Source organism: Pinus tabuliformis, chromosome 2_2, assembly GCF_031772625.1.
Source record: "Pinus tabuliformis cultivar Carrire ecotype Pingquan chromosome 2_2, CPIR1, whole genome shotgun sequence".
In the NCBI taxonomy this organism is placed as follows: Eukaryota; Viridiplantae; Streptophyta; class Pinopsida; order Pinales; family Pinaceae; genus Pinus; species Pinus tabuliformis.
This window is the reverse complement of record NC_142300.1, coordinates 313859155-313884004: the sequence shown is the minus strand read 5'-3', so window position 1 is coordinate 313884004 and position 24850 is coordinate 313859155. Positions and strand designations below refer to the sequence as shown.

The 24850-nt window shown below is 38.6% G+C and overlaps 1 protein-coding gene across 1 annotated transcript in view; it reads left to right on the top strand.

Annotated features, from left to right (window-relative positions):
* Positions 1–23858, top strand: part of LOC149192549 (protein EARLY-RESPONSIVE TO DEHYDRATION 7, chloroplastic-like) — a 32080-nt gene extending 8222 nt beyond the window's left edge. Inside the window, exons 3-4 of the mRNA XM_089404643.1 lie at positions 23193–23277; positions 23390–23858. Of these exons, the coding sequence (XP_089260769.1) occupies positions 23193–23277; positions 23390–23582 (278 nt within the window). The 3' untranslated portion in view covers positions 23583–23858. The remainder of the gene's footprint in view (positions 1–23192; positions 23278–23389) is intronic.
* Positions 23859–24850: the final 992 nt, after the last annotated feature.

The window sequence follows — 24850 nt, the reverse complement described above, 5'->3', positions numbered from 1 at the left end:
GTATCAGAATTGTTGGCATCAATCTAGAGCAACTTGTGGTCACGAGTTCTTGTTAGATGTTGAATTATAATTGTGTTTTGAATTATTTGTGATACCTTTATTAGTGTTGTTCAATATGTTGCTTTGAAGTAGCTGTGTTATATTAGTGTGGGATTTTTGCATTGTGAACAAAGAATTATATTTATTGTTTGCCATATTTTGTCAGTTGTTTAAGAATTTGTTTAGATTGTCGCATCAATAAGAAGGTTGAGTGTAGATTCTACTAATGGCATAGAATTACTGTGTGTTGGGAAAAATTTGGTAAAACCCTAGCATATTACAAAAAAAAATTGCCCTAGTACATTACAGTGGTATTAGAGCGCAAAACATCCTGCTAGTTGTGAGTACATGAGCTTTGTATGCTTCATGCGAATATAAGCAATGCCACTATAAGGAAAAAAGGAATAACCACCGTTTTGCCATGGGAGACAGAATTGGTCAAGGGGAACACGACCTTAGTATTCTACTTCAGGAATTGATACATGGATAATAGTAGATGCATCAACAACTGCATCATCAAGGGCAACAACAGATAGCATAGGTATTGACCTAAGGGCAGTGACAAATCGCATTGTTGATTCCTCACCTCACCGGATAGCCAAATGTCGTTGCCACCAATAGAACTACCATAGAGGGAAGTGGAAAGCACAATCCTAGTCTGCCAAACAACCAAGCAAACAACAAAAAGAGCAGTCAACCACTTCTACCACAATTCACAGATAATCATGTGCCAGCAGCCCAAGAAGCAGTTGAGCCAAATCAACTTCTTAACAATTATGTTCAGGATTATGCAAGATTGGAAGAAAATACTTGAGCAACTATGACCTTCAATGAGTATAGCAACTTCCGATACAAGAATAGACCCCGGGGACAACTTAATGGAGAATTAGCTCGCAAGGTGAGTAAACTTCCTTTACCCTCATTTGATGGATCATCTAAATGTACAACACGGGCTCAGGTGCAAAAATTGGACACCTACTTCAGGCGAAGTCCTATGGTTGAAGCAAATGCAATCCAATTTGCTACATTACATTTAGAAGGGGAAGCACATGAGTGGTGGTATCATGGTCTAGTGACTCTGGGACATGCCAACATCACTTCTTCATTAGAATTTACACAAAGGCTGATAGAAATATTTAATAAAAAGAACCCAGAAATCCACTTCAAAGAACTGGCACTACTTAAACAAACAAGGTCAGGAAACTGGAAATCTTTCTATCAGCGTTTGTGTAAATGTTGAAGAGGTGACGGTCAACGGAACTCGGATGGCAGCGAACAAATCGTGGCTCGTCGAATGGTCACAAATGCATGGTAATTACACCAGATGAAGGGCAAAATGGCTGGCCAGGAGAAAGAAAGGCGAACGAGCACAAGACGGGGGCAACAGAGGCAAGCAGTGACTGATAGGTGCAAATAACAATCACAACGGCTGGACGAGGTAGCCTTGAGCAGGCCGACAATGGCCGTGAGTAGCTTGGTTGCAACGACGTTGTTTGTGGAGATAATTCGTGGTAGGGAAATGCACAACGTCAGATAGTGGCAGTGATAGAATACCTTGCTGCAGCAGAGGCAAAACAAGTAGTGTTGAGCGTATAGAAACAAACAATGAGGGACGTTGACAACTGCATTGTTCAGGGTCTCAGCGAGGAAGTACGATGACTACACTGTGCGGGGGTTAGCGACTAATGTCAGGTAATGGTTGGTCGCGCGTATTATGTTTTTTTTGTTTGTTTTATATTACTATTTTTTAATATAAGTTTTCTTCAAATGTAGCATAGGACGACTGTAGGTAAGTTGTATTTATTTTTTTATAATTATTAATTTTTTATTTTTAAATTATTTTTTTTAATAAATTTTTAATAATCTTTTTTTTTCAATCCTTTATATATGTTTATTAATTATTTTTTTCTTTTTTTTTTTAATATAATTTGTTTGTTTTTTTTTTCTTTTTTTTTGGTTCTTTTCTTTTCAATTTTTTTTTTCCTAGCTCCGTTCTTTCCTAATAAATTTTTTTATGACTATCTTTCTTTTTATTTATTTTTTAAATGGCCAAAGGCCTAATGGGTAAATTGGAGAACCCCCAATAACTGTGAAGCGAAACGCTTCAATGACACGACAAGAAGGTTGACAAGGAGTTGATGGCTAAAGGCTGGGATCTGCCATCGTGCCTCTGATACTAATGTAACTAACAAGGTTCCTATACTTCAACTATATGCTCTTATACCAATGTAACGAACAAAATTCGTATACGCAGTGGGATAATCTTCAAAACACTTGGGAGACGTAAACATCCATTGTAGGATAGGTAACTGTAAATGAATATGAGGGCCTGCTTATATACCCTAGGGAGGTGCCTCCTCACGAATGGACACATTTTTTAAGACATTTCTTTTCATTACTAATGACTATTTAGTTTAACCTCATTATGATTATTGTTGTTTACATTAATTTATTATTTTTATATGAATTATATTCATAATAGTCGCAAGAAGAGTTTATTGTAGAATTTGAACATACAGGAGTTATGGTACCAGATATATTTGAAGAGCGATTAGTTATGCTTTTCACCGAAGCATTAGCTGAGCCCCTATAAGGATGGGTAAAGGCATTTAATCTTGCCACTCTTCAAGAAGCCATCAAGAAGACTCTAGACATGGGAAATGCAACCGCTAAAGCTAAGGCTCCATCCAAGCCTTTCATTCTTCCAAAAGATAAGGAGAAGAAGTCTGTCCAACATGATGGGCCCAAGAATGACAGACTAGATGAGGAAACTTGAAGCGAACTAAGGAGAAAAAGCTATGTTTTACATGCATGGAACCATGGGAACCTGGACATCGCTGTTTAGGAAAGGGGAAGATTCATTACATCGAAGTGCTTTCTGACGACGAAGAAGAAGAAGAGGCCACTCTGAGTACCAATGAAGAGCTACCACAGAAGGAAGCAAAGGAAGAAGAAAATCCTAACCCTAAGGAAGAATTGCCACATGAAGAAATAACTAGCGAAGAAAAGAAAACACGACCATAGGTTAAGATTGCAACCCTTCCAGGCATGCCCAAGTATTACACCTTCAGGGTTAAGGGAGTCATCAAGGGACAACACATCACAACCCTAATTGATGGTGGATCCATGCACAACTTCATTGATGCAACACTAGTTGCTAAAAGGGGGCTTCCCACCGAAGAATTCGAGGGATTGGATGTGATAGTTGCGGATGGGTACAACTTGGATTGCACGCGAATGATTCCGGGTTTGAGTGTGACTCTCGATATCTATACTTTTACTAGTGATTTCTATGTAATAGATCTTGCAGACCTCAACATGGTATTGGGGGTTCAATGGTTGTATTTGTTGGGCAAGCACACAATGGACTACCAAGCGTTGGAAATGGAATTTAGAGCACCAAATGGCAGTAAGGTTGTATTAAGAGGCATGTCAAATGGCGGCCCACAGGTCGTGTCAGCTAGGAGGATGGAAGCCCTATTTAGGCATGGGGATATAGCATATGTGGCAGAATGTAAGTTCATGACCCAAAAAACTACCAACAATGACAAACCACAATACAGGATAGATATTCAACAAGTACTGGACAAGCATGCTTCAATGTTTGGTGACATTCCTCCAGGATTGCCTCCTAAAAGAGGATTTGAGCATACTATCAAATTGGAAGAAGGAGCTAGGATTGTGATCACCACACCGTACTGACATCCGAAGAAGTTCAAGAATGAGATAGAAAAAACCATCCAAGAATTGTTAGCCATGGGCCATATCAGACCCGACTCAAGCTCGTTTGCATCTGATCTGAAATGATCATAAACTAAAACTGATGTAGAAGTGATTAGCCATTTATGATTTGAATGTTAGCTCAAAGCATGGAAATCGAGGAAAACTGCTTGAGAAGAAGACTTTACAACAACTGATTAAACATAATAAAGATGCATAACAGAAGCGAAAACAGTAAAAACACAACGATACCAGACAATGAGATTGATGACGGAGTTCGTCCCTGATGGATTATGTCTCTAGGTTCGCTTTCAAAATGGGCGACCGTTTTTATTAGGAATGAAAAGGAGTTGATTACACAGAGATTTGATCAGTCTGAATGTGCACGCAGGCACTTCTGATCACTGTCATCAGATAGCCCTTTGAACTAGCTTTCCAATGCTACTTACAGATTCCAATTCCAACTCTGGATGCTCCCGTGACACTGAAAACAAAATTGCCTATGACCTCCAGAATCTGCAAGCAAAAGTCAAAAACCACTCCTTCTGCTTAATGAAGGAAAATTCGCCTTCTGAAGGCCTCCAGGTTCATGAAACCACCTTGGGCTGGTTTGTAGATGCATTTGGTTGTACCAGATTAGGTTTACAAACTCGGTCTTGTTGTGATTTGCCACCTTAGGGTTCATGTGCATGGTCATCGCATCAGTCGTTGCACCAAAACTGCAATAAAACCCATAATAAAACCATAGGATAAGCACAGACTACAGGCGGTTTGCTAACCGATGGAATAGGTGACTGTCAACATGTGACTAGCCGTGGTCTAATCGCACGTTGACACTTGACGTTGATTTCTTGGCGGTTTCGGCTAGCGGTCTGTGATGTGCCATGTGACAGCACATCTCCTTGGCGGTTTCAGCAACAATGCAGTAACCGCGATGGTTAATTGACGGTGCGGTAAATGTGCTCACATGCATCCACTGTATATCCCACCGACGATTTAATAGCTTGACTGTCACGTTAACCTCCGCCCGGTGAACTCTTGTTCACATACCCGCGGTTCCGACGCGGCTAACCGTTGCGGTTAGGGGACTGTTTATAAACGTCGACGGTTGAACTCTGTCACATGTCTATTGCTATGGTTTCCATACTCGCACGGTTAAGGCCCGCGATCAGGGGATTGCAGTCATGGTTGATCTCTGCTTGTTCACATGAACAAAGGTTCCGCTGCGGTCTCCTCCGTGGTTAGGGATTGTGTTAACAATTTTATATGTTTTATTGTTTATATGTCGAGAGTGGGTTAGAACTTAGGCTTAGGGTTAATACATGGTTTTTAGCATTGCATATTTTATAGTTTTATGGCTTAGAGTTAGGATTATGGTTGATAATGCATTTGGATTTCATTTTGTATGTTGCATTTAGGTTCTAGTTTTATGTGCATTAGGTTTTAGGGTTCACAATACATAGTGTAGGTTTTTATATCACTTTTGTCACAATGCGACAATAACCCACATGCATATCGTCGACACGAGCATTTACGACGACACCCTAAATCCTAAGAAGGTGAACCATATCGAACCTTTGCAACAGACGACACCCATGTCGACACATCGAACCTCTGCAACGGACGACATAACCATGTTGATAACAAATCTTGCGAGTCGAACGACAAGACACATGTCGTCGACCAATCCTGGCGAAACTGTCGATGAATTCATGTTGACAACCAGGCGCTTAAACCATCTCAACTGAATGCCATGAAAACCATAAACATTACTTGAACAACCTGATCCATAACCAACACTGTCGAACTGTCAAAGCTGAACCGAATTGACGACGACACTGAGCACTGACAACGACACTTGAACACCTGTGCAACTGAATCAACGGAATCCTCCTAGATCATTCCTCTCCACTTGAAAGCTTTTGGACCACAAAAGTTTTACTAAACAAATAGTCGATGAGGGTAGAACTCCCTCTCTTTCCACCTTGACCTGATGATATACCAATACATTTGATCAATCACCTGCAAGTGACGACCTTGATGATGCTGACCATGGTAATTTTTGAGTCGGTGACCTGTTCCATCCATCTGCAGTATAAACAACTTGCGATGATGGGCAAACAACTTGTTATCAACATGGCAATTGATTCCTTTCCATGAAGAACCATGAGTTAGTGATTCATAATCTTTGAAAACAGTCTCTATTGGATGTTGTTTAATACCATCAACATGTATAAACAATCTATTTTGTGGAATAACAGAGACAATTAAAGATACTTTGGACATCAAACCAACTACTTCTTTTAACATACTTTCTTGATACCTGATTACTAAGTGAACTCGCTGCATTGAACCTATCCAACTGTAAGGTGAAATTTGCTGCGACTTAGTTTTTCGTTGAAAGTATTGACTTAGTTGTTGATTTGTTTGAATCGCTTTTCCTTTATTTAAATGATTTCCATTGATTAGCACTTTCTTCTGATGCATAAGTTTCCATTAGACACTTTGATACTGCTTTAGAAAAGGCTTTGATATGAAAACGAATAGATTTCCTCTCCACTTGAAAAGAGTTTTCCAAACTGTTTGAGACATGACATGGTGACACAATACAAGAGAAGTTGAACATTGACTTTCCCCAATACTGACCTGTATCCCTGCAACTGTCAAGTTCCAAACTTAAACTGAATTGATTCATTCTGGCATTAGGAAGAGGATCTTTAGGCACAAACTGCAATTCATGTTGTAATCCCTGCTTATGAATAAGATGTTTGGTTTTACATAGAACTGAACAAGTTTCTATCTCTTTAATCAAACCATCTTTAAGCTGAGTTGCATAACTTAAACAAGAATCTTGTTGATTGTTATGTTGATCCTTTACACACATGATTACAAACCGCTTGTTTGAACTTATTAATCGCTTCATCTGATTAACATTAATTGAATTCAAGTGATTTTTACTTTGATGTGCCATAACAATAAATTCAACCACGTCTTTCTTAAGGTGATATTTATGCTCTCTCCTGTAAAATATTGTATCATGGTCATAAAGATAAGGACTCCCTAAGACAACTCCACATATGTCTACTGGAACCACATCTAATTCCACTTCATCAATGTAATTAGCTGTAATGGCAAATCTTAATCGACACTGTTTGGTGACTTTTATCTGAGTTGATTTATTTAACCATCCTAATGGGTAAGGTCTTGGATGATTTCGTGTTAACAAACCCAAAACTTTAACTAAATATTCAGAGATTAAATTTGCCTGTGATCCATTGTCAAACATTGTATCTATCTTTGTATGCTTAGAAGTTATCCTTATGTTGAACAATTCAATTCTTTTATTCTCATGTGAAGGATTTATGTTTGATGAAGATGCAATAATTTTCGAACTTGAACCAGTGTCAGAAGTTTTACCTGTCGTAACCATGGCGGTTATCCTCCTTTCATCACCTGAATCTGAACCTAGATCTTGCTGGATTGCTGCAATGGCCTTCTTTTCATCCTTCTCCTTAAGGAACTTTTTGGGCTTAAGTTCTAGATGAAGTTTCCAACACTTTGATTCATCATGACCGATTCTCTAGCAATGAGAACAAGTAGGTCTTTCCTTCTGAATGATCGTTGATTTCTTTCTCTTCGAATTGTTCTTCCCCTTACTATCACTGGAATCTTTGGTTTCCAACTCTTTGGATGACTGCGATGAAATCTTGAATGGTCTGCCACTTGATTCAATATGTATGGCTTGAACATACACCTCATCAAAATCATCAGGATTAAATATCAATAAAGTATGCTGCAAATATGAATGTAAACTGCCGATGTATTTTAACAAAGTTTCACGTGTATCCAATGAAATATCAAGCGCCAATGCTTTCTTTCTGAACTCCTGAACACTTTGCCCTTTACCTTGCCTCAGATGTTGCCAATCAATAACAACTTGCTGCATGTATCCTAAAGGATAGAATTGTTTCCTAAGAGCTTTTAAAAACTTAGACTATGAAGAGATGACTTTTTCTTTACGCTTTACATCTCGCTGAGTTTTACTTTCCCATCAGATTAAAGTTGTTCCCCCCATTCTAAGTGTAGTTAATTGAATTTTAGATTTATCGCTAGAAATGTTCTGAATGCGACAATACACTTCTAACTGCTTTATCCAGTTATCTAACTTTTCACTATTCATTTCGCCATCATAAACAAGTAACTTAAATTTAACATCAAGTTTCAAAAGAGATGTTTTCTTAGGTTTCTTTTCTGTTTCAGATTTTGCATTGGAAGAAGAAGAAGAAGATGATGATGGAGATGATGGAGGTGAAGGTGGTTTGCTAGTCTTCCCTTTACCTTTGTCCTTCTTCGATGCCTTTGAAGAAGAAGCTGCATCTCTCGCCTTCTTGTCTTCGTACAATTCTCCCAACATCTGTTGCATAGTCAAGAATGCTTGCTAAAACTGTTTTTCACTCATCTTAGTTTCGGTGTTTTCACCTGCATCAGGTCCTTACATGGTCGATTTATGATTGATTCGTCGCTTTCCAATCTCTGGATCAATCTTCTCAAGGATTCCTTCTCCTCGTTGCGACTTTGACCTGGTTAACATTCAATGGAAAATTCTACAAATGCAACCTACTCTGATACCAAATTATATGATCTGAAATGATCATAAACTAATACTGATGTAGAAGTGATTAGCCATTTATGATTTGAATGTTAGTTCAAAGCACGGAAATCGAGGAAAACTGCGTGAGAAGAAGACTTTACGACAGCTGATTAAACATAATAAAGATGCATAACAGAAGCGAAAACAGTAAAAACACAGCGATACTAGACAACGGGATTGATGACGGAGTTCGTTCCTGATGGACTACGTCTACGGGGTCCGCTTTCAAGATGGGCGACCATTTTTATTAGGAATGAAAATAAGGAGTTGATTACACAGAGATTTGATCAGTCTGAATTTGCACGTAGGCACTTTTGATCACTGTCATCAGATAACCCTCTGAAACAACTTTCCAACACTTCTTACGGATTCTAATTCCGACCCCGGATGCTCTCGTAACACTGAAAACAAAATTGCCTATGACCTCCAGAATCTGCAAGCAAAAGTCAAAAACCACTCCTTCTCCTTAATGAAGGAAAATTCGCCTTTTAAAGGCCTCCAGGTTCATGAAACCACCTTGGGCTGGTTTGTAGATGCATTTGGTTGTACCAGATTAGGTTTACAAACTTGGTCTTGTTGTGATTTGCCACCTTAGGGTTCATGTGCATGGTCATCGCATTAGTTATTGCACCAAAAGTGCAATAAAGCCCATAATAAAACCATAGGATAAGCGCAGATTGCAGGTGATTTGCTAACCGACGGAATAGGTGACTGTCAACATGTGACCAGCCGCGGTCTAACCGCAGTTTGACACCCGACGCTGATTTCCTGGTGGTTTCGGCTAGTGGTCTACGACGTGCCATGTGACAGCACATCTCCCCGGCGGTTTCGGCAACAACGCGGTAACCGCGATGGTTAATTGACGGTGTGGTAAACGTGCTCACATGCATCCACTGTATATCCCTCCGACGGTTTAATAGCCTGACTATCACGTTAACCTCCGCCCGGTGAAATCTTGTTCACATACCCGCGGTTCCGACGCGGCTAACCGCTGCGGTTAGGGGACTGTTTATAAACCCCGATGGTTGAACTCTGTCACATGTCTGCTGCTATGGTTTCCATACCCGCGTGGTTAAGGCCCGCGGTCAGGGTGCTGTGGTCAAGGTTGATCTCCGCTTGTTCACATGAACAAAGGTTCTGTTGCGGTCTCCTCCGCGGTTAGGGACTGTGTTAACAGTTTTATATGTTCTATTGTTTATATGCCGAGAGTGGGTTAGAACTTACGCTTAGGATTAATACATGGTTTTTAACATTGCATATTTTATAGCTTTATGGCTTAGACTTAGAATTATGGTTGATAATGCATTTGGATTTCATTTTGTATGTTGCATTTAGGTTCTAGGTTTATGTGCATTAAGTCTTAGGGTTCACAATACATAGTGGAGGTTTTTATATCACTTTTGTCACAATGCGACAATAACCCACATGCATATCGTCGACACAAGAGCATTTACGACGACACCCTAAATCCTGAGAAGGCGAACCATATCGAACCTTTGCAATGGACGACACTTATGTCGACACATTGAACCTCTGCAACAGACGACATAACCATGTTGACACCAAATCTTGTGAGTCGAACGACAAGACACATGTCGTCGACCAATTCTGGCGGAACTGTCGATGAACTCATGTTGACAACCAGGCGCTTAAACCATCTCAACTGATGGCCATGAAAACCATAAGCATTACCTGAACAACCTGATCTATAACCAACACTGTCGAACTGTCGACGCTGAACTGAATTGATGACGACATTGAACACTGACGACGACACTTGAACACCTGTGCAATTGAATCAACGGAATCCTCCTAGATCAACATCATTCGTAGTCTTGGTGAAAAAGGAGGATGGCATGTGGAGAATGTGTATTGATTATCGAGCTCTCAACAAGAAAAATCATCAAAAACAGGTACCCCATTCCCAGGATCGATGAATTGTTGGATGAACTCCATGCGGCAATGTACTTTTCGAAGATCGATTTACGATCTAGGTATCATCAAATATGAGTTTGAGAGGAAGAAGTGCCAAAGGCAACGTTCAGATGTAACTACAGACACTTTGAATTTTTTGGCCATGCCGTTTGGTCTAACCAACACCCCCGCCACTTTCCAATCATGCATGAACAATATCTTCAACAAGTAACTAAGGAAGTTTTTATTGGTATTCTTTGACGATCTTCTCATCTACAACAAGACATGGGATGATCACTTGGGGCATTTGGATCAAATCTTGAGCATCATGCAAGAACAATCCCTTTATGATAATGAGTCAAAGTTCAAGTTCAGATTGACAAAATCCATTATTTGGGACATACGACTAGAGAAAAGGGGGTACAAGTTCATTAAGAGAAGATCTAGGCAATAGTAGATTGGCCTCCACCCAAAACCCTAACATAATTATGAAGGTTCCTTGGGATCTGTAGCTACTACTGAAGGTTCGTTAAAGAGTTCTCCCAGTTAAGTGCACCGATGATGAGCTTAATCGGGAAGGTGTTAGTTTTTTGTAGCATCAGATGATGTTCTAGTCTCGACAGTTGTCAGAGAGGCTAAGAAACACTAGGACTCCATAACCCAAAAAAGGTTTAAGGAAAATCCACCTAGAAATGCTTTAATTAAGTTAATTAATCAATAATTGATTTTTTCCCAAGTCTAACTTAGGGAAAATGATTATTTAATAGGAATTAATTGAGGAAGGTGAGATTTCTCTAGAAACTCACACGGATCGACTAGGAAATAATCTCAGCAATTGATTAAGTTTTAATCTTGGCCGTTGGAGTCCCACAGTGAGATTATTAGAAAAAGTCAATGGGTAGATGGAGTAGGCCACTTGAGATCGATTTCCTTGGGTAGTTTGATTTTTCCAGAGAGCAACAACATTCTGCTAGAAGAGTTCGAGCTAAAGAAGTGAAGCAGAGACAAAGAGAGGCACAGACAGTGAGTCCAGAGGAAATTTTCCAGTTTCAGAGAGTCAGAAAGAGGAGGCCGAAAATTTTCTCTAGGAGGTTGCATAGATGCAGTGCAGAGCCTCAAGTTAGCAATTCGACTTCGCTGAAGAGGAATACGTTTTCAGTTCTAGAAGTCTGGAAGATTTTCCAGAGGGTCAGAGAAGCATTTTCCAGTGAGCAGCAGGTAGGACAACTAGATTGGCAGTTATTTCAGGTAGTGCGTGTGGCAGGCAATGCTAGGGTGATGCATGGCTTGCATAGACCACTTGGACGACTAGCCTTTCAGAGGTTAGATAGTGCCAAGACTGCTTGGAGTGAGGATAAAATCCCTCGGTAAATTTTTGTTAGTATTTCTGTTGAATAAATTCGCCAGTTTGGTGACATTTATTGTACTTAGAATTTTATCATTGTTGCTTAATAATAAAAACCCTCAGCTGTTGCACTGGTTTTCCCAAGTTGAGTTTTTCTGGGGACTTTGATTCAAAAATAATGGTGTTATATATTTTTGTGTGTGCCAATATTTTCTCAGTTTTTATCTTATCTTCCTCAATATTTTTATTTGTGAAGATTGCAGTGTGATTAATTCATTATTGCCGTAGCAATAAACTGCATAATTAATTATAGGTAGAAGAACTAATTCTAGTTGTTGCAATAGAATTTCAGTAGTGAAATTTTCATATAAGGGAGCATTAAGGTGGACAGAGGAATCTGATAGGGAATTCAACAAGCTCAAAGAAAAAATGAGCTCATGTCTGGTACTAGCTCTTCTTGTCTTTGGTCAACCATTCATATTGGAGTGTGATGTGTCAAGAGAAGGAATAGGGGTTCCTTATGCAAAAGGGCCATCCCATGGCATTCGAAGGCCGAAAACTAGAAGATTCAGAAAGTCTCTACTCCATATATGACAAGGAGATGCTAGATATCATGCACGCATTGGCAAAGTTCAGATAGTATTTGGTGGGCAACAGATTCGTAGTCAGGACATACCACAACAATCTATACGCCATTTCATGAGTCAAAAGGACCTGAACGAATGGCAATAGAAATGGGTAAGCAAAATCCAAGCCTACAACTTTGACATTGAGTATGTGAAAGGGAAGAAGATTGTTGTGGCTGATGCACTCTCCTTGAAACCAGTTGCATGTGCTCTCATGAAAATTGTAGAAAACTGGAAGGCAGACCTCTCAGCAGAATATGTCAACAACCAGTTTGCTTGCGCCCTAATCGACAAGATCATTCAAGATGACAGGTACAAAATAATTGATGAAATCATTTATTATAAAAACAAGATATATTTGGTTCCTGAATCTACACTTAAGGAAAAAATATTGAAGGTTACACATGATATTCTTTCAGCTAGGCATCAAGGATTCTTCAAGACATATCGCCAGATTCGGGAATGATACTTGTGGAAAGGGGTCAAGGAAGATGTGATGAAATACATCAAGAAATGCATGACATGTCAACAAAATAAGGTTGAGTGTACATATCCTGCAGGTCTCCTCCAATCGATACCAATTCTAGAATAGAAATAGGAAAGCATCTTGATGGACTTCATCACAGGATTACCTAAAGCCCAAGGAAAGGATTGCATATAAACAATGGTAGACAGGTTGACTAAATTCACACACTTCTTTGCCATCTCAGCTGATTACTTGGCCAAACAAGTGGCAAAACTGTTCTTCCAAGATGTTCATGGGCTACCAAAGAATAGAATCAACAATCACGATAGTAGATTTATGGGAACATTTTGGTAGGAGCTTTTCAAGTTAGTGGGAATCGAATTGACCCCTAGCACTAGTTATCACCCGCAAACCGACGGTTAGACATAGATTGTGAATAAGTGGATTGAAGGGTATATGCGCAACTATGTGACAAGTCAGCAGAAGGCACTCATTAAGTGGTTGTACCTTGGGGAACATTGTTACAACATCACCTACCACTTATCTTTTGGGATGCCACCCTTCAAAGCTCTGTATGGATATGATGCACCGTCCTTCATCGACAAAGTTTTTGGTGATAGCAAGGCACCTCTTACCAAAGACTGGATACAGGTGAGTCTGGACATTCTCAGGGTACTCAAGGAAAATATATAGGTTTCTCAGAATCGACAGAAGTTGTACGTAGACTAGCATCGAACAGAACACATCTTTGAGGTATGATATCTCGTTTTCTTGCGATGTAGACAATCTACACTCAAGAAGAGCGATGCAGAAAAACTGAAGCTGAGGTTTTATGGGCCCTACAAAGTTCTCCAAAGGATTGGTGAAGTGGCCAATGAGTTGGAGCTACCTAGTGACAACAAAATCCACAATGTATTCCATGTATCATGCCTAAAGAAGGCTATGGGTCAATAGGTCACCACCTCGATTGAATTGCCACCATTAGATGAAGAGGGATAACTGGAATTGATTCCAGAGACGATCATGGCAGTGCGGGAAAAGAAGTTAAGGGGAAGAGTAATTCCGGAATACCTCATCAGATGGAAGAATTTACTAGAGGAGGATGCAACATGGGAAGGAGAAAGAATTTTGCAGCACCCAAATTTGCAATTGTTTGATGGCAAGCAATTTTGGGCAGGGGAACTATAATGTCCTCTACAAATTGAGGACGAATGGACTTAGTAGCCTATCTGTCCTCGTAGGCTATAGTGCTTTATAAAGGGGATACAAACCCAAAATACCCATTGTTGGGCAAGTTTTGGGTTAACTGGGCAAAAAAACCCAAAACTGGGGTTTTGAGTAAGATGCACTCAACCAATTAAGAAGATGAAGCCCTTCAAGGAAGTCTATAAATAAAGGAGGATTTAATTCATTTGGATCATCAAGTGAGGATCATTTCATCTTATTTTGAGCATTAGCTTTGAGGGTTTTAAGACCCCTTTCTTCTTGTCAATTTCGGTGGTGAAAGATTCCACCCTAGTTGACAGTGTTTGCATTTCTCTTATTCTATTATGGGCACAGGAGATCATTATGGAGATAGTGAATTGTTTGTGGTTTTGTTTGGGCACAATATCATTTTCTAAAACGAGTGCTTGGTCTAAGACTGGTTCGTTGGTTTTGGCACAAAAATATCCAAGGCAGTGAACTCCTTGCATTTAAGGTGGCTCGTAAGCCTGAAAACGAAAACAACAGGGGCAACGAGGTTATTTGGAACGTCACTGTTTATGGCTTGCGGTTAACTCCTGAAGTAGTAGAGTTCACTATGAAATCATTGAGGGTTTTCTTTGAACAGATCGAATGCAAAAAGGTAGTGCTTTCATGTCCCGAAAAACATGCAAAGATTTTATCTAGAAGAAAGGTCACAGATTATATCGACCCGTAATTGACAATGAGACTACTGTGGTTGTCGGGTTGATCTAGAATTTTATAATCAACAAAGACATGGTCAGCTTTAAGATCGAGCGCAGAGTTGGACGCAGGTATTGAATATGATTCAAAAGTGGTAGGATTTCTCGCTGTGACTCGAGAAGGGCTACACCAATAGAAACCCTTGTTTCGAGAGACAAACTCAACGTGGAAGTCGAAGAAGGATTGCACTAGCAGAAACCTTCGTTTCCATAGTCAAACTCATCGTGGAAGTTCCTCGAGGAGCTGAGCAAATTCGTGGTAACTAAGTTTGAAGCCGTGAGGATTTTCTGTAGCGAAACCATTGGCATCCATTTAGAGCGACTCGTGGTCACGAGTTCTTGTTGGGCATTGAATTATATTTGTGTTTTGAATTATTTGTGATACCTTTATTAGTGTGGGTTAGTATGTTGTTTTGAAATCACTGTGCTACATTAATGTGGGATTTTTGCTTTGGGAACAAAGAATTATATTTATTGTTTGCCATATTTGTCGCTTGTTTAAGAATTTGTTCAGATTGTTGCATCAATAAGAAGGTTGAGTGTAGATTCTACTAATGGCTTAGAATTATTGTGTATTGGGAAAATTTGGTAAAACCCTAGCATATTACAAAAAAAATTGCCCTAATACATTACAAACTTTGACTATTTTTAGACATCTACTTCAGCTAATGTTGGGATGGTGATTAAAGGTTAAGAAATTGATTATATAATAATTTCTTTTACATTTTGTCATCTTTATTCCTTTGGAGGGACAAATATGAATACTTTTGTGACCACTTTTTAAATTGTAGATAATTGCTACCACTTCTCTTTGTTTTCCATTCCTGTTTGATTGCTCTAATCTAACGTTTTGGTAAATTGGGCTATTAGTTCTTGCTTTAACACTTTGTTGTGGAAAAATGCTTACTTATGCATGCCTATCACGAGCTATAGATTCATATGAAATAGGTTGGTAATCAAGTGCGGCATGCATCCAGACATTGATTGTAATAACAAGGTCCCTTCTAGTTATATGGACTTCTTGATTGTGAAATAGGTACTTATCACACGGGTTTTATTGCTTCCAATATAATGTGGGATAGGTATGTGCATGAGACTTAAACCCAAAATTCTCAACGACATCTGGGTCACTTGCCTTGGCTACATAGGAAGTAAGAAAATCTAGTTAGGCTCAGGAAGAAGAGGAGCCATCCCTAATTTGTTATAGGATCCCACTATCCGCGTGGAGGATGAAAAGTTACTGAGCAACAATGAGGGGTGGGGGAACTATTTCTATTTGTCATATGATCCCTCTTTTATTATGGGGGTGAATGATGCCCTAGAACTAGAGCGGTCGTATTGCGCTGTTAGTATCGATGAGGGGTGGGTTCTAATTGCATCAATTTATGCTTTGGGAAAGGAAAGAGCCCATGACAGTAAACTATTTATTGGATAATTAGGATGCTCATGTGACTTCCAAAAAGATGGATCTAGGGTTCTCAAGTGTTGTTATTTCAAATTTTCATTCACTTCATGATATTATATTGTTTAAAAAAAAGGTCATGCATTAAGAAAAATAAAAGGCTACATAAGAGCCATTACCTACAACCCAAATGGGTGTGAATCAGGGAAACATGAATCTTTGATTACTTGCGATTAATCACGAGTCAAACTCTGCTCTTCCCTCAAACAATCTGATTCAACTCTGGGCAAGTCAAACTCCCGTTGACCGAGTTTGACTTGTGGTCAATGCGAGTATGATTCGCGACCCACCGATTAATTGTGATTTAGGCCACTGAGATGATTTTTAGCCCTCAACTCGGTCAGCACGGGTTTTCACTTTTAGGGTTGTCGCATTGTTCGTTGTGTGGTTTAGTTAGGTTAAAACTTACGCTGGTCTGTAACTAGCTGCTCAGGCTCGACAACTCATATGCCAAGAAGGTAATAGAGGCATGGTTTCAGTTTCAGTTTACTCCGCATAATATAGTCGTAGTGTGCAGTGTGCTTCAGCGTTCGCGTCAGCGTGTGCTCTGTCGGATATTTCAGTAGCAAACCATTATCATATCATTTCAGCAGCAATCAAGAGATTTCAGTTACTGCTTTTTTATTGTTAGTATGCAGTATTTTATAAACTTTTAGAAGCAGATGCTTCTGGTTATATGTAGTCACTGGTTAGGAGTCAGGACTCAGTACTTTGGATCATGTTTGGACTCATAACATATATGAGATAGTTATTCATTCATGATATTTTGGACATCTATTGATATTACACATTGTTTGGACATTGCTTTATTGAATATCAATGAAAAATGTTTTTTAATTCAATATGTGTATATTTTAATTTATTGAATTCACCGATTTTTTCCCGATCTGATTAAAACTCTTCGCTCTTTTGCCTCGCTGATTTATGCCAATTCTGAGTCTAGTAACATTTGTGTGAACAAATAAAGCCAAAAAAAGCTTTTGCCAGTTACTAGAGATCCATACAAATAAGGAGTTATATCTATACAAACATGCTAACCAGCATCTATACATATCTGCTCAAGACATACCATACACCTTTGGACAAGCTTATCATCCTGAAAGGAGAGAATCCTTTCTTCACCTTTCTGTAAATGCTTCATCAATTGAATAAACCGGAATTTGATGCATTTTGCTTGCTACTGTCATGTCCCAAATCCAATCAATTATACCCCAATGGATCTCAATTGGAGGATCTTGTCATCCTTATTTCAATATACCCTGAAAGATAAGAGTGCCCAGAGCTCTATTTCAAACCAGTTTTGATCAGTGATCTTCCTCTTTATTACGATCACGATATGTGGTGAAATGTACGTCTTTGAAGGTGTCTCTTATCTTCTTGGCTAATTGCAGGCTGCCTTCCAATCCCAAGATTCTTTGCCTCTTCCTTTTCCACCACATTTGTTGAACCCTAATAGATATTCAAAATATTTATACTGTCTTCCTGGGCAATGCCATAAGAATTGTATGTGCTTAGATATCTGTGGAGTTATTTGTGCCTTGACCGGGGCCACATTCAAATGTGTTAGGGTTTTTAGAAATGACGAAGATCTTCTCAGCCCCACAAGAATTCATAATTCTTTTCCATGATTCATCAAACAATACCAGGGATGATTATGTAGTCTTATGGCTGCTTGATTTAATGCATTTATATACTGTTTCCATTCTGCTGTCAAATCATTTGGGATTCCTAAAATATTCTTTGTTATCATTATTCTGTCCACAATTTTCAAGTCCTCGGTTATATGTCTTCTAGATGAAAGGTTTTTGGCATGTAAACATTCCATTAACTGGTTGGAGAGTTTCGGAACCTCCAGTCATCTGACCTGCAGATTACAAGTTTTATTGCACACCTTATGTCCATTCCCAACTTACCAATCTAGGTGGTCTCCAATCAAGTGATACACTGTCATCAAGGCTTTGCAACTCACTGAATTCTCTGCAACTGTTTTTCTAGGGCTGTGCATTCACTTTCCCAGACTTAGGAGCTATATATATTTATTCTTCATCTCTGATTGCCACAATACCACCTTTTTCCTCCCGCTCTCCTTCCTTATTGCCTGCCCAAACTAGTGGGCTGATTATGTAGTTTTATGGCTGCTTGATTTAATGCATTAATATACTGATTTGATTTCACTGTCAAATCATTTGGGATTTCTAAATCATTCACTTATTTTCATCTTGCTGTCTACCAATTTTCATGTCCTCGGTTGTGTCTTGTAAATGAATGAGATTTTTGGCATGTAAATATTCCATTGATTGGTTTGAGAACCAACGAATCTCCAATCCCCTGATCCACAGATCATTTTCATTGTGCACCTTTTGTTCATTCCCAGCTTACCAAGCCAGGCGGTATTCAACTATAAGAGATATGCTGTGATCAAAGCTTTCCAAATCATTGAATTTCCTGCAACTGGTTTTCTAGGGCTGTGCATCCACTCTTTGAGACTTGGGGCTCTATATATTTATTCTTCATTATTGATTGCCACGATCCCTCTGAAGACAGAATTCTTCATACTCCCTTTGCAGGCTTGCAGCCAATGCCATGAAGAAAATAGGGAACTTCTCCAGTCCAGATCCCAGCCCCCCATTTTATGGGTTTAGAAATCTTTTCCCATTTTACAAGGGGAATACCACCTCTGTCCTTATTCTCTCCTCCTTTGTTGGCTGCCTGAACAATACTATTGGGCTGATTACGTAGTTTTATGCCTACTTTATTTAATGCATGTACTGATTAATGATCCCATTCCACTTTCAAATAATATGGGGTTCCTAAAACATTCAGTTGTTGTCATCCTTTTGACCACCAATTTTCATGTCCTCTGTCATATATCCTTCTAAATGAAAGAGATTTTCGGCATATAAATGTTCCATTAAGTGGTTGGAGAGCCTAGGAACCTCCATGTTATCAAAGCTTTCCAATTCAAAGAATCTATTGCAACTGTCCTTCTAGGGCTGTGCATCCACTCTTCCAGACTTAGGGTCTCTATTTATCTATTCATCACTGAATACCAAAATCCTGCTGAAGACGGAATTGTCCATACTCCTTTTGCAGCTAACGCCTGGGAGAAAATAGGTAATTTCAGTCTCCAGCTCCCCCATTTTCCCCCATTTTTTGGGTTTAGAATTCTCTTCCATGTTACAAAGGGAGTACCACTTTTGTCCTTCTTCCCTGCTCAGCGATATCTGAAGCAAACCTTTCTGCTTTTTTCCAATATCCCTTTAGGGATATAAGCAATGGACATCGACAATACGGCCATTGCTTCAATCGTGCTCTTGATCTTGAATCTTGATCAAGGTCAATGTTCCACATATGGAAATCCAACTGTTACATCACACATGTATTTTCTTTTCAATTGTTTTAAAAAGCCAAAGCCAGTCCTTAAAGGAGCAATCATTTGCTTTTAGATGGAACCCCGATACATCATTGGCTCCTTAAAATTTTTGTTCTGAAAAGGCAGAAGTTCCAGAACTTTTTTGGCCCTGATTTTATTCACTTATAACAAGGCAAGAGTTGACTTCTCTCTAGGTTAATATATATTCCTGGTTATTGGATCAATGAGAAGAGTTGTTCCCTACAAAGATGTCAATCTCCAGAGTTTAAGTAGTAGTAGATGTCAACTTCAATTCCTTTAAAGAGGTAAACTTCTTCCATGTCCCCCAAGGAAACAACTTCATTGCAGATAGAAAAGCTAACCGAGCATTAATGATCACAGAGGGAGTAATTAGGTACAAAGTAAAGGGAAACAAACTGAATGTTGGGGAAACGGGGACCATTCCTTTGTCTATATCAAAACTGAAATGGACCCCTTGCTTCCTGGGGAGCTAGCAGTCACTTCTAATAGATGCATACTTCATTCACATCAGATGCCTAGGAGGTGTCAATGTGGAGGTAAAAGTACTACTCCGGGATAGAAAAGTGTCACCCTAGGACACTCATTCGATCTAAGAGACCTTGAAGCAGGAGATATTAAGTGTCCTATATTGTGTAGATCTGGAAACACCCACCAACATAATTATGGCATTAATGTGTATCAGGACATGTACTGAGGTGTGGGTCTTTGAATATGTATAGGCAGACATTTGTTTTACTCTTTTTTCCCAAAAACAAGCAGTTTGGGATAGTTAAGTAGTCTTAAAATTTTAAGGGATTGTGTGCATGTCCATGTGGATGAATGGAACAAGCTAAGGCCTGCCTCCAGTCCCAGATCTTCAATATCAAAGGGAACTCAGAGGTCAACTTGTTGCAGTCAGAGAGAGGTAGAAGAAGTTTGATGCTGAATCAGCCCAGAAGAAACTATGAGGCTATATTGGTTGAGTAGGGGAAAGCCCTGGTATCCCATGCAGAAGCCATCCAGGCAGCACTTCAAGGGATTACTGATGTTCAAGTTTCAACAAATGGTAGCAAGCGATGTGTCTTTATCAGTTGAAGCCTATCTCTAGTGCATAGAGCGCTAGAAAGGTTAGGGAGGCTCTCTCCTCCAAATGATTCTGATCCTTCCACACATTCGGAATTCAGACCCTCCCTCCTATGACCCCATGGAATAATGGATGCCTTATGCCAGCCAAAGCTACGAACCTACAAACATCCCAGCTCAGCGGTCAGATGAGGTGGTTAATCCAGAAACTCGTGGATGATGAAATAAATAAAAGATAGATTGAACAGTTTCTCTAACTGCTTGTCACAGTTTTCTTCTTGTTTTGGCATTCGTAGAAATATTTTATCTGATGTATGTTGAAAATGGCAACAAGAAATGCTAAAAATAGAAGTGCTAAAAATAGAAGTTTGGGTACCAGTGTTAGATTGAGCAACAAGGAATGAAAAATGGAAGTGCTAAAAATAGCATTCTATTTTTAGCAGTTTAGGATGGATTCCTAGTTTTAGTCAGTCCTTGGACTAGAAATAAGAAGTAGAATTCAAATTTGAACTTGACAGCTGTTTATTTCTATTTTTAGTTAGTCCTTGGACTAGAAATAGGAAGTAGAATTCGAATTTGAAATTGACAGCTGTTTGAAAATAAATTAATTAATTCTCCATTAGTTAATTAGTTGTGAAAAATCAAACATGAAGTCTATGTGAGGACATGCAACAGTTTATCTATTAATTGAGGAATTTATCCATCAGTTAAAGAGATAAGGATGAGTTCTATATTGAGTAGTAATTAGTTGGCTTAGTTAACTGAGTCAAATCCCGTTATAATTGATTTAAACAGTGTGTTTAAATTAAGTAAGTTCAGTTAGTTAATGCATGCTTGCATATAACTGCTGCACTTCAGATAACTGAAGATTCTCTCATGAATAACTCATGCATGTCAGTTTAGACAGAGACTTAGTTGAGATCAAAGAAGGGACAATATATTATCAGTTGGATGAATATTTTTCCTATAAAGGAAGCTCATCCATGATGAGGATTTATCTCTTTCAAGACTGCGTAGTTGGATAAGAGGTTAGTGAGTGTGTGAAGAGGCCAATTCACACAAGTGGCTACACTAGACTCCAATCAAAATTGCGCAATGAAATAGGAGGCTTGGAGGGCAGACTAGAGGTTGGATAGAAGCGGATTGTCTATGAACAGCAGAGGTATTGCAGAGAGAGCAGGATAGCTTTTGAGTAGATTCTTTTTGTAATACTGGCTATATTTCCACTTGTATGATAATATAGAGTTGGGGTTTTACGCTGAGGCTTTTCCTTGGTTATATCTTCTGTGTTATGTGTGATTGATTTCTCCATATCAGTTATATGTGTTCAATTGATGTTGCTCATGTTCGATTAAGCTTCCGTTGAATTGGTTGTAGAAGTAGATCTAGTATTTTGTTTTAGTATATCGCATTATCAGGTGATCTACAGGTGGGAATTTCTACAATGTATGTAGAATTTCCAGGCCAAAGCACTGCTGAACATTGGTCTTTCATCAATAAAATATCTGCTTATCACTGTACATAAATTGGTAATGGGTATTGCCAACCAGTGCTTTGGTTTAAAGATAGCACTCTCTTTCTTGTTTTTTTAACTTTTTAAAGTAAAATACGTATATGTACATTTATGCCTGCTGGTGTGTGTACTCATGCACTCTTTTCCCGTTTCTGAAATTTTTTAAAATGCCAAATCCAAAACCTGTTCCCATTTCCTCATTCCAGTAGCATAGGTGAGGATTATACGACCAATATTCATTTTAAGTACACTATACAGAGTACACAATGTTGGATCTCTATACGCAAATATAAATCCTTTGAGTATTAACCGATAATTAAAATTTGAAAAAACAAATGTAGTCACTGTATGTACGCTTCAAAAGAAATTTGATACACTTAAATTCACAAAATGTGAAGTTAAAAGTGAAATGAGGTCTTTATTTACATAAAGTGCCACATAATAAAGAATAACTGCAAAATCTGAGAGATCTACGTTGCCGGAAATGACAATGAAGACAGCATTAACAATTAAAATTTATATAGGTAGAGATTACAGGACCTCAGGAGAACTTATATGAGAAAAATTAATGCCCAGGAGTCCACTTAATATAAGCTTGAAATTAGAGTACTATAGTCCTCTGATATAGGCAGGGATTAACAATATCTTGGGCAATATTGGAGGAATAGAAGAGAGTGGCTCTGTTTATGGAGATTCTAAAGTAGAAAAAGTAGCAAAACACTTTTTCATACACTATACTAGGCATTCCGAAGCTGTCACCAAAAAAAAGCAATATTATGTATCCTCAAGCCATTTGTAGTTTCTTATGAAAACTTGAAAAATGCAAAATTGTCTTTGAGCCTTGCAAAACGTTTCAAGTTTGGCTTATTGTTCTGCAATGGCATTTCTTTAATGACTAGGGCTGTTATATGTAAAATGCTGTTATTTGCGGTGTTTAATCTAGGCCTTGGCTTTAAAGACCTATTGATTGGATTTAAATGGAGGATTTTTGGAGAAATGGGAATATATTATAGAGTATATATTGAGTGGAAATGTCTACCGTGCTTGTGAACAGGAAGGATTTTTGATGCTGTTGAAGTTGCTGGAAAGAGTGTGTTGTCAACTTCTTCTGTTGTGACTACGGAAGTCGTCTCTCATAAGTATATACTGCTCCCATCTTCTGTGTGTTTCACTTCAAGTGAGAAATAATAGCTGGATGTCACAAATTTATATTTGCATTTTGTTATTATCTGACATATTTTTCTGTCACAGGTTTGGAGAGCAGGCTGGCAAGTTAACAAATGAGGGGCTTGTTGCTGCAGGCCATGTGGTTGGTACGGCCTGGACCATTTCTAAGCTTAGAAATGCTCTAAATCCAAAGAATGCAGTGAAGGCCACAACGTTGGCAAAGTCTGCAGCAAAAGAAGCAGCAAAAGCTGCTAAAAAAGAGAAAAAATCAAAATAGCCTGGAGAAATGTTGTCCTTGTTTAGTATGGTTTTTCCCTGCTGTACAATAGAAATAAAATTGTCAAAATGTTGATTGAAGCAAAATCCATCTTGCCGTTTTAAAGAACCAGGCATCATAATGTTGTCTCCGTGTTCTCTTAGGAGAAAGAAATATAGAAATACGTAAAGCTATATGGTGCTTTAAGTAATAGGATTCTCAGAATCGCTCCTCACGGCTAATGATAAATTATGTAAATATTTAATTTGAAATTATCTGTTATTCTTTGTTTGTTAACATCTCTTGGCCTCTTCAAGTATTCCTCATGGAAATCTGAAGCTTTTAGCTCTATTCATCTAATAAGAAAGCATTTTCAAGATTTAGTGGACATTGTTTTCTGTTCTTGTTTTAATGCAGTTAAAAATTCTGTCAAATAAGCACTGGTGAACAATGCCCCCCAGTGATCTGAGTTTACACATCTCTGTCATCCATAGATGTATAAAACAATTCTTCAAAATTTCAAATCATATCCCCTCTATCCCATTAGCAGGAGCATTTAAGAAGCAATGTTTCAGGCAAATGGTAAAATATTTCACCTTCCGCAAATATTTTACAATCACAAGAAGGAAAACCATCTAGAGGTCATTAGAACTGAAGGAAAATGTGTGAGCTTCTGGTTGAGAGCTTACATGTTAGCAGAACTTGCTTCTAAAGTTTGTTAAGCTGCGTGTGTCATGTTTGCAGAATTGTTTTTCTCTACTTCTAATGTTTCCTCGGCCGGAGCCACTCTATTGAGATATTGTAATCAATCACAATAGAAATCACTGAGTTAGCAATATTTTGGTGTGATATATTGCTACATAAGATCTCTTTGAATTTAGGCTTCTGTAATGAATAGTAAGAAAACTTTCGGTAAAAATCACATCATCAGAGTTTTGTCGACGCGTTTTGAACCATCCAGTGTGGTTCATCGTCAGAATAAGATATATTTTCGTGTGATGAAAAATTCTCTCCATTCTTTTAAAAAATCAATTAAGTCTTGAAATTCTTAATTTACAATGACAAACATATTTTTCATGCAATACACACTATTGCAACATTTATTTGATCTGTGCAATACATGTTGTATTACATGAATAATAAATGTTCCTAAGTCTTTTGCCATACAATTTTCTAAATATTAAGTTACTACTGAAACTCGTTTAAAATGATAGATTGAGTTATTACCAGGGCCAAGCCCTATTGATTTACCATGGTTCGTCTCAAATCCTTGTACAATCTAAACACTT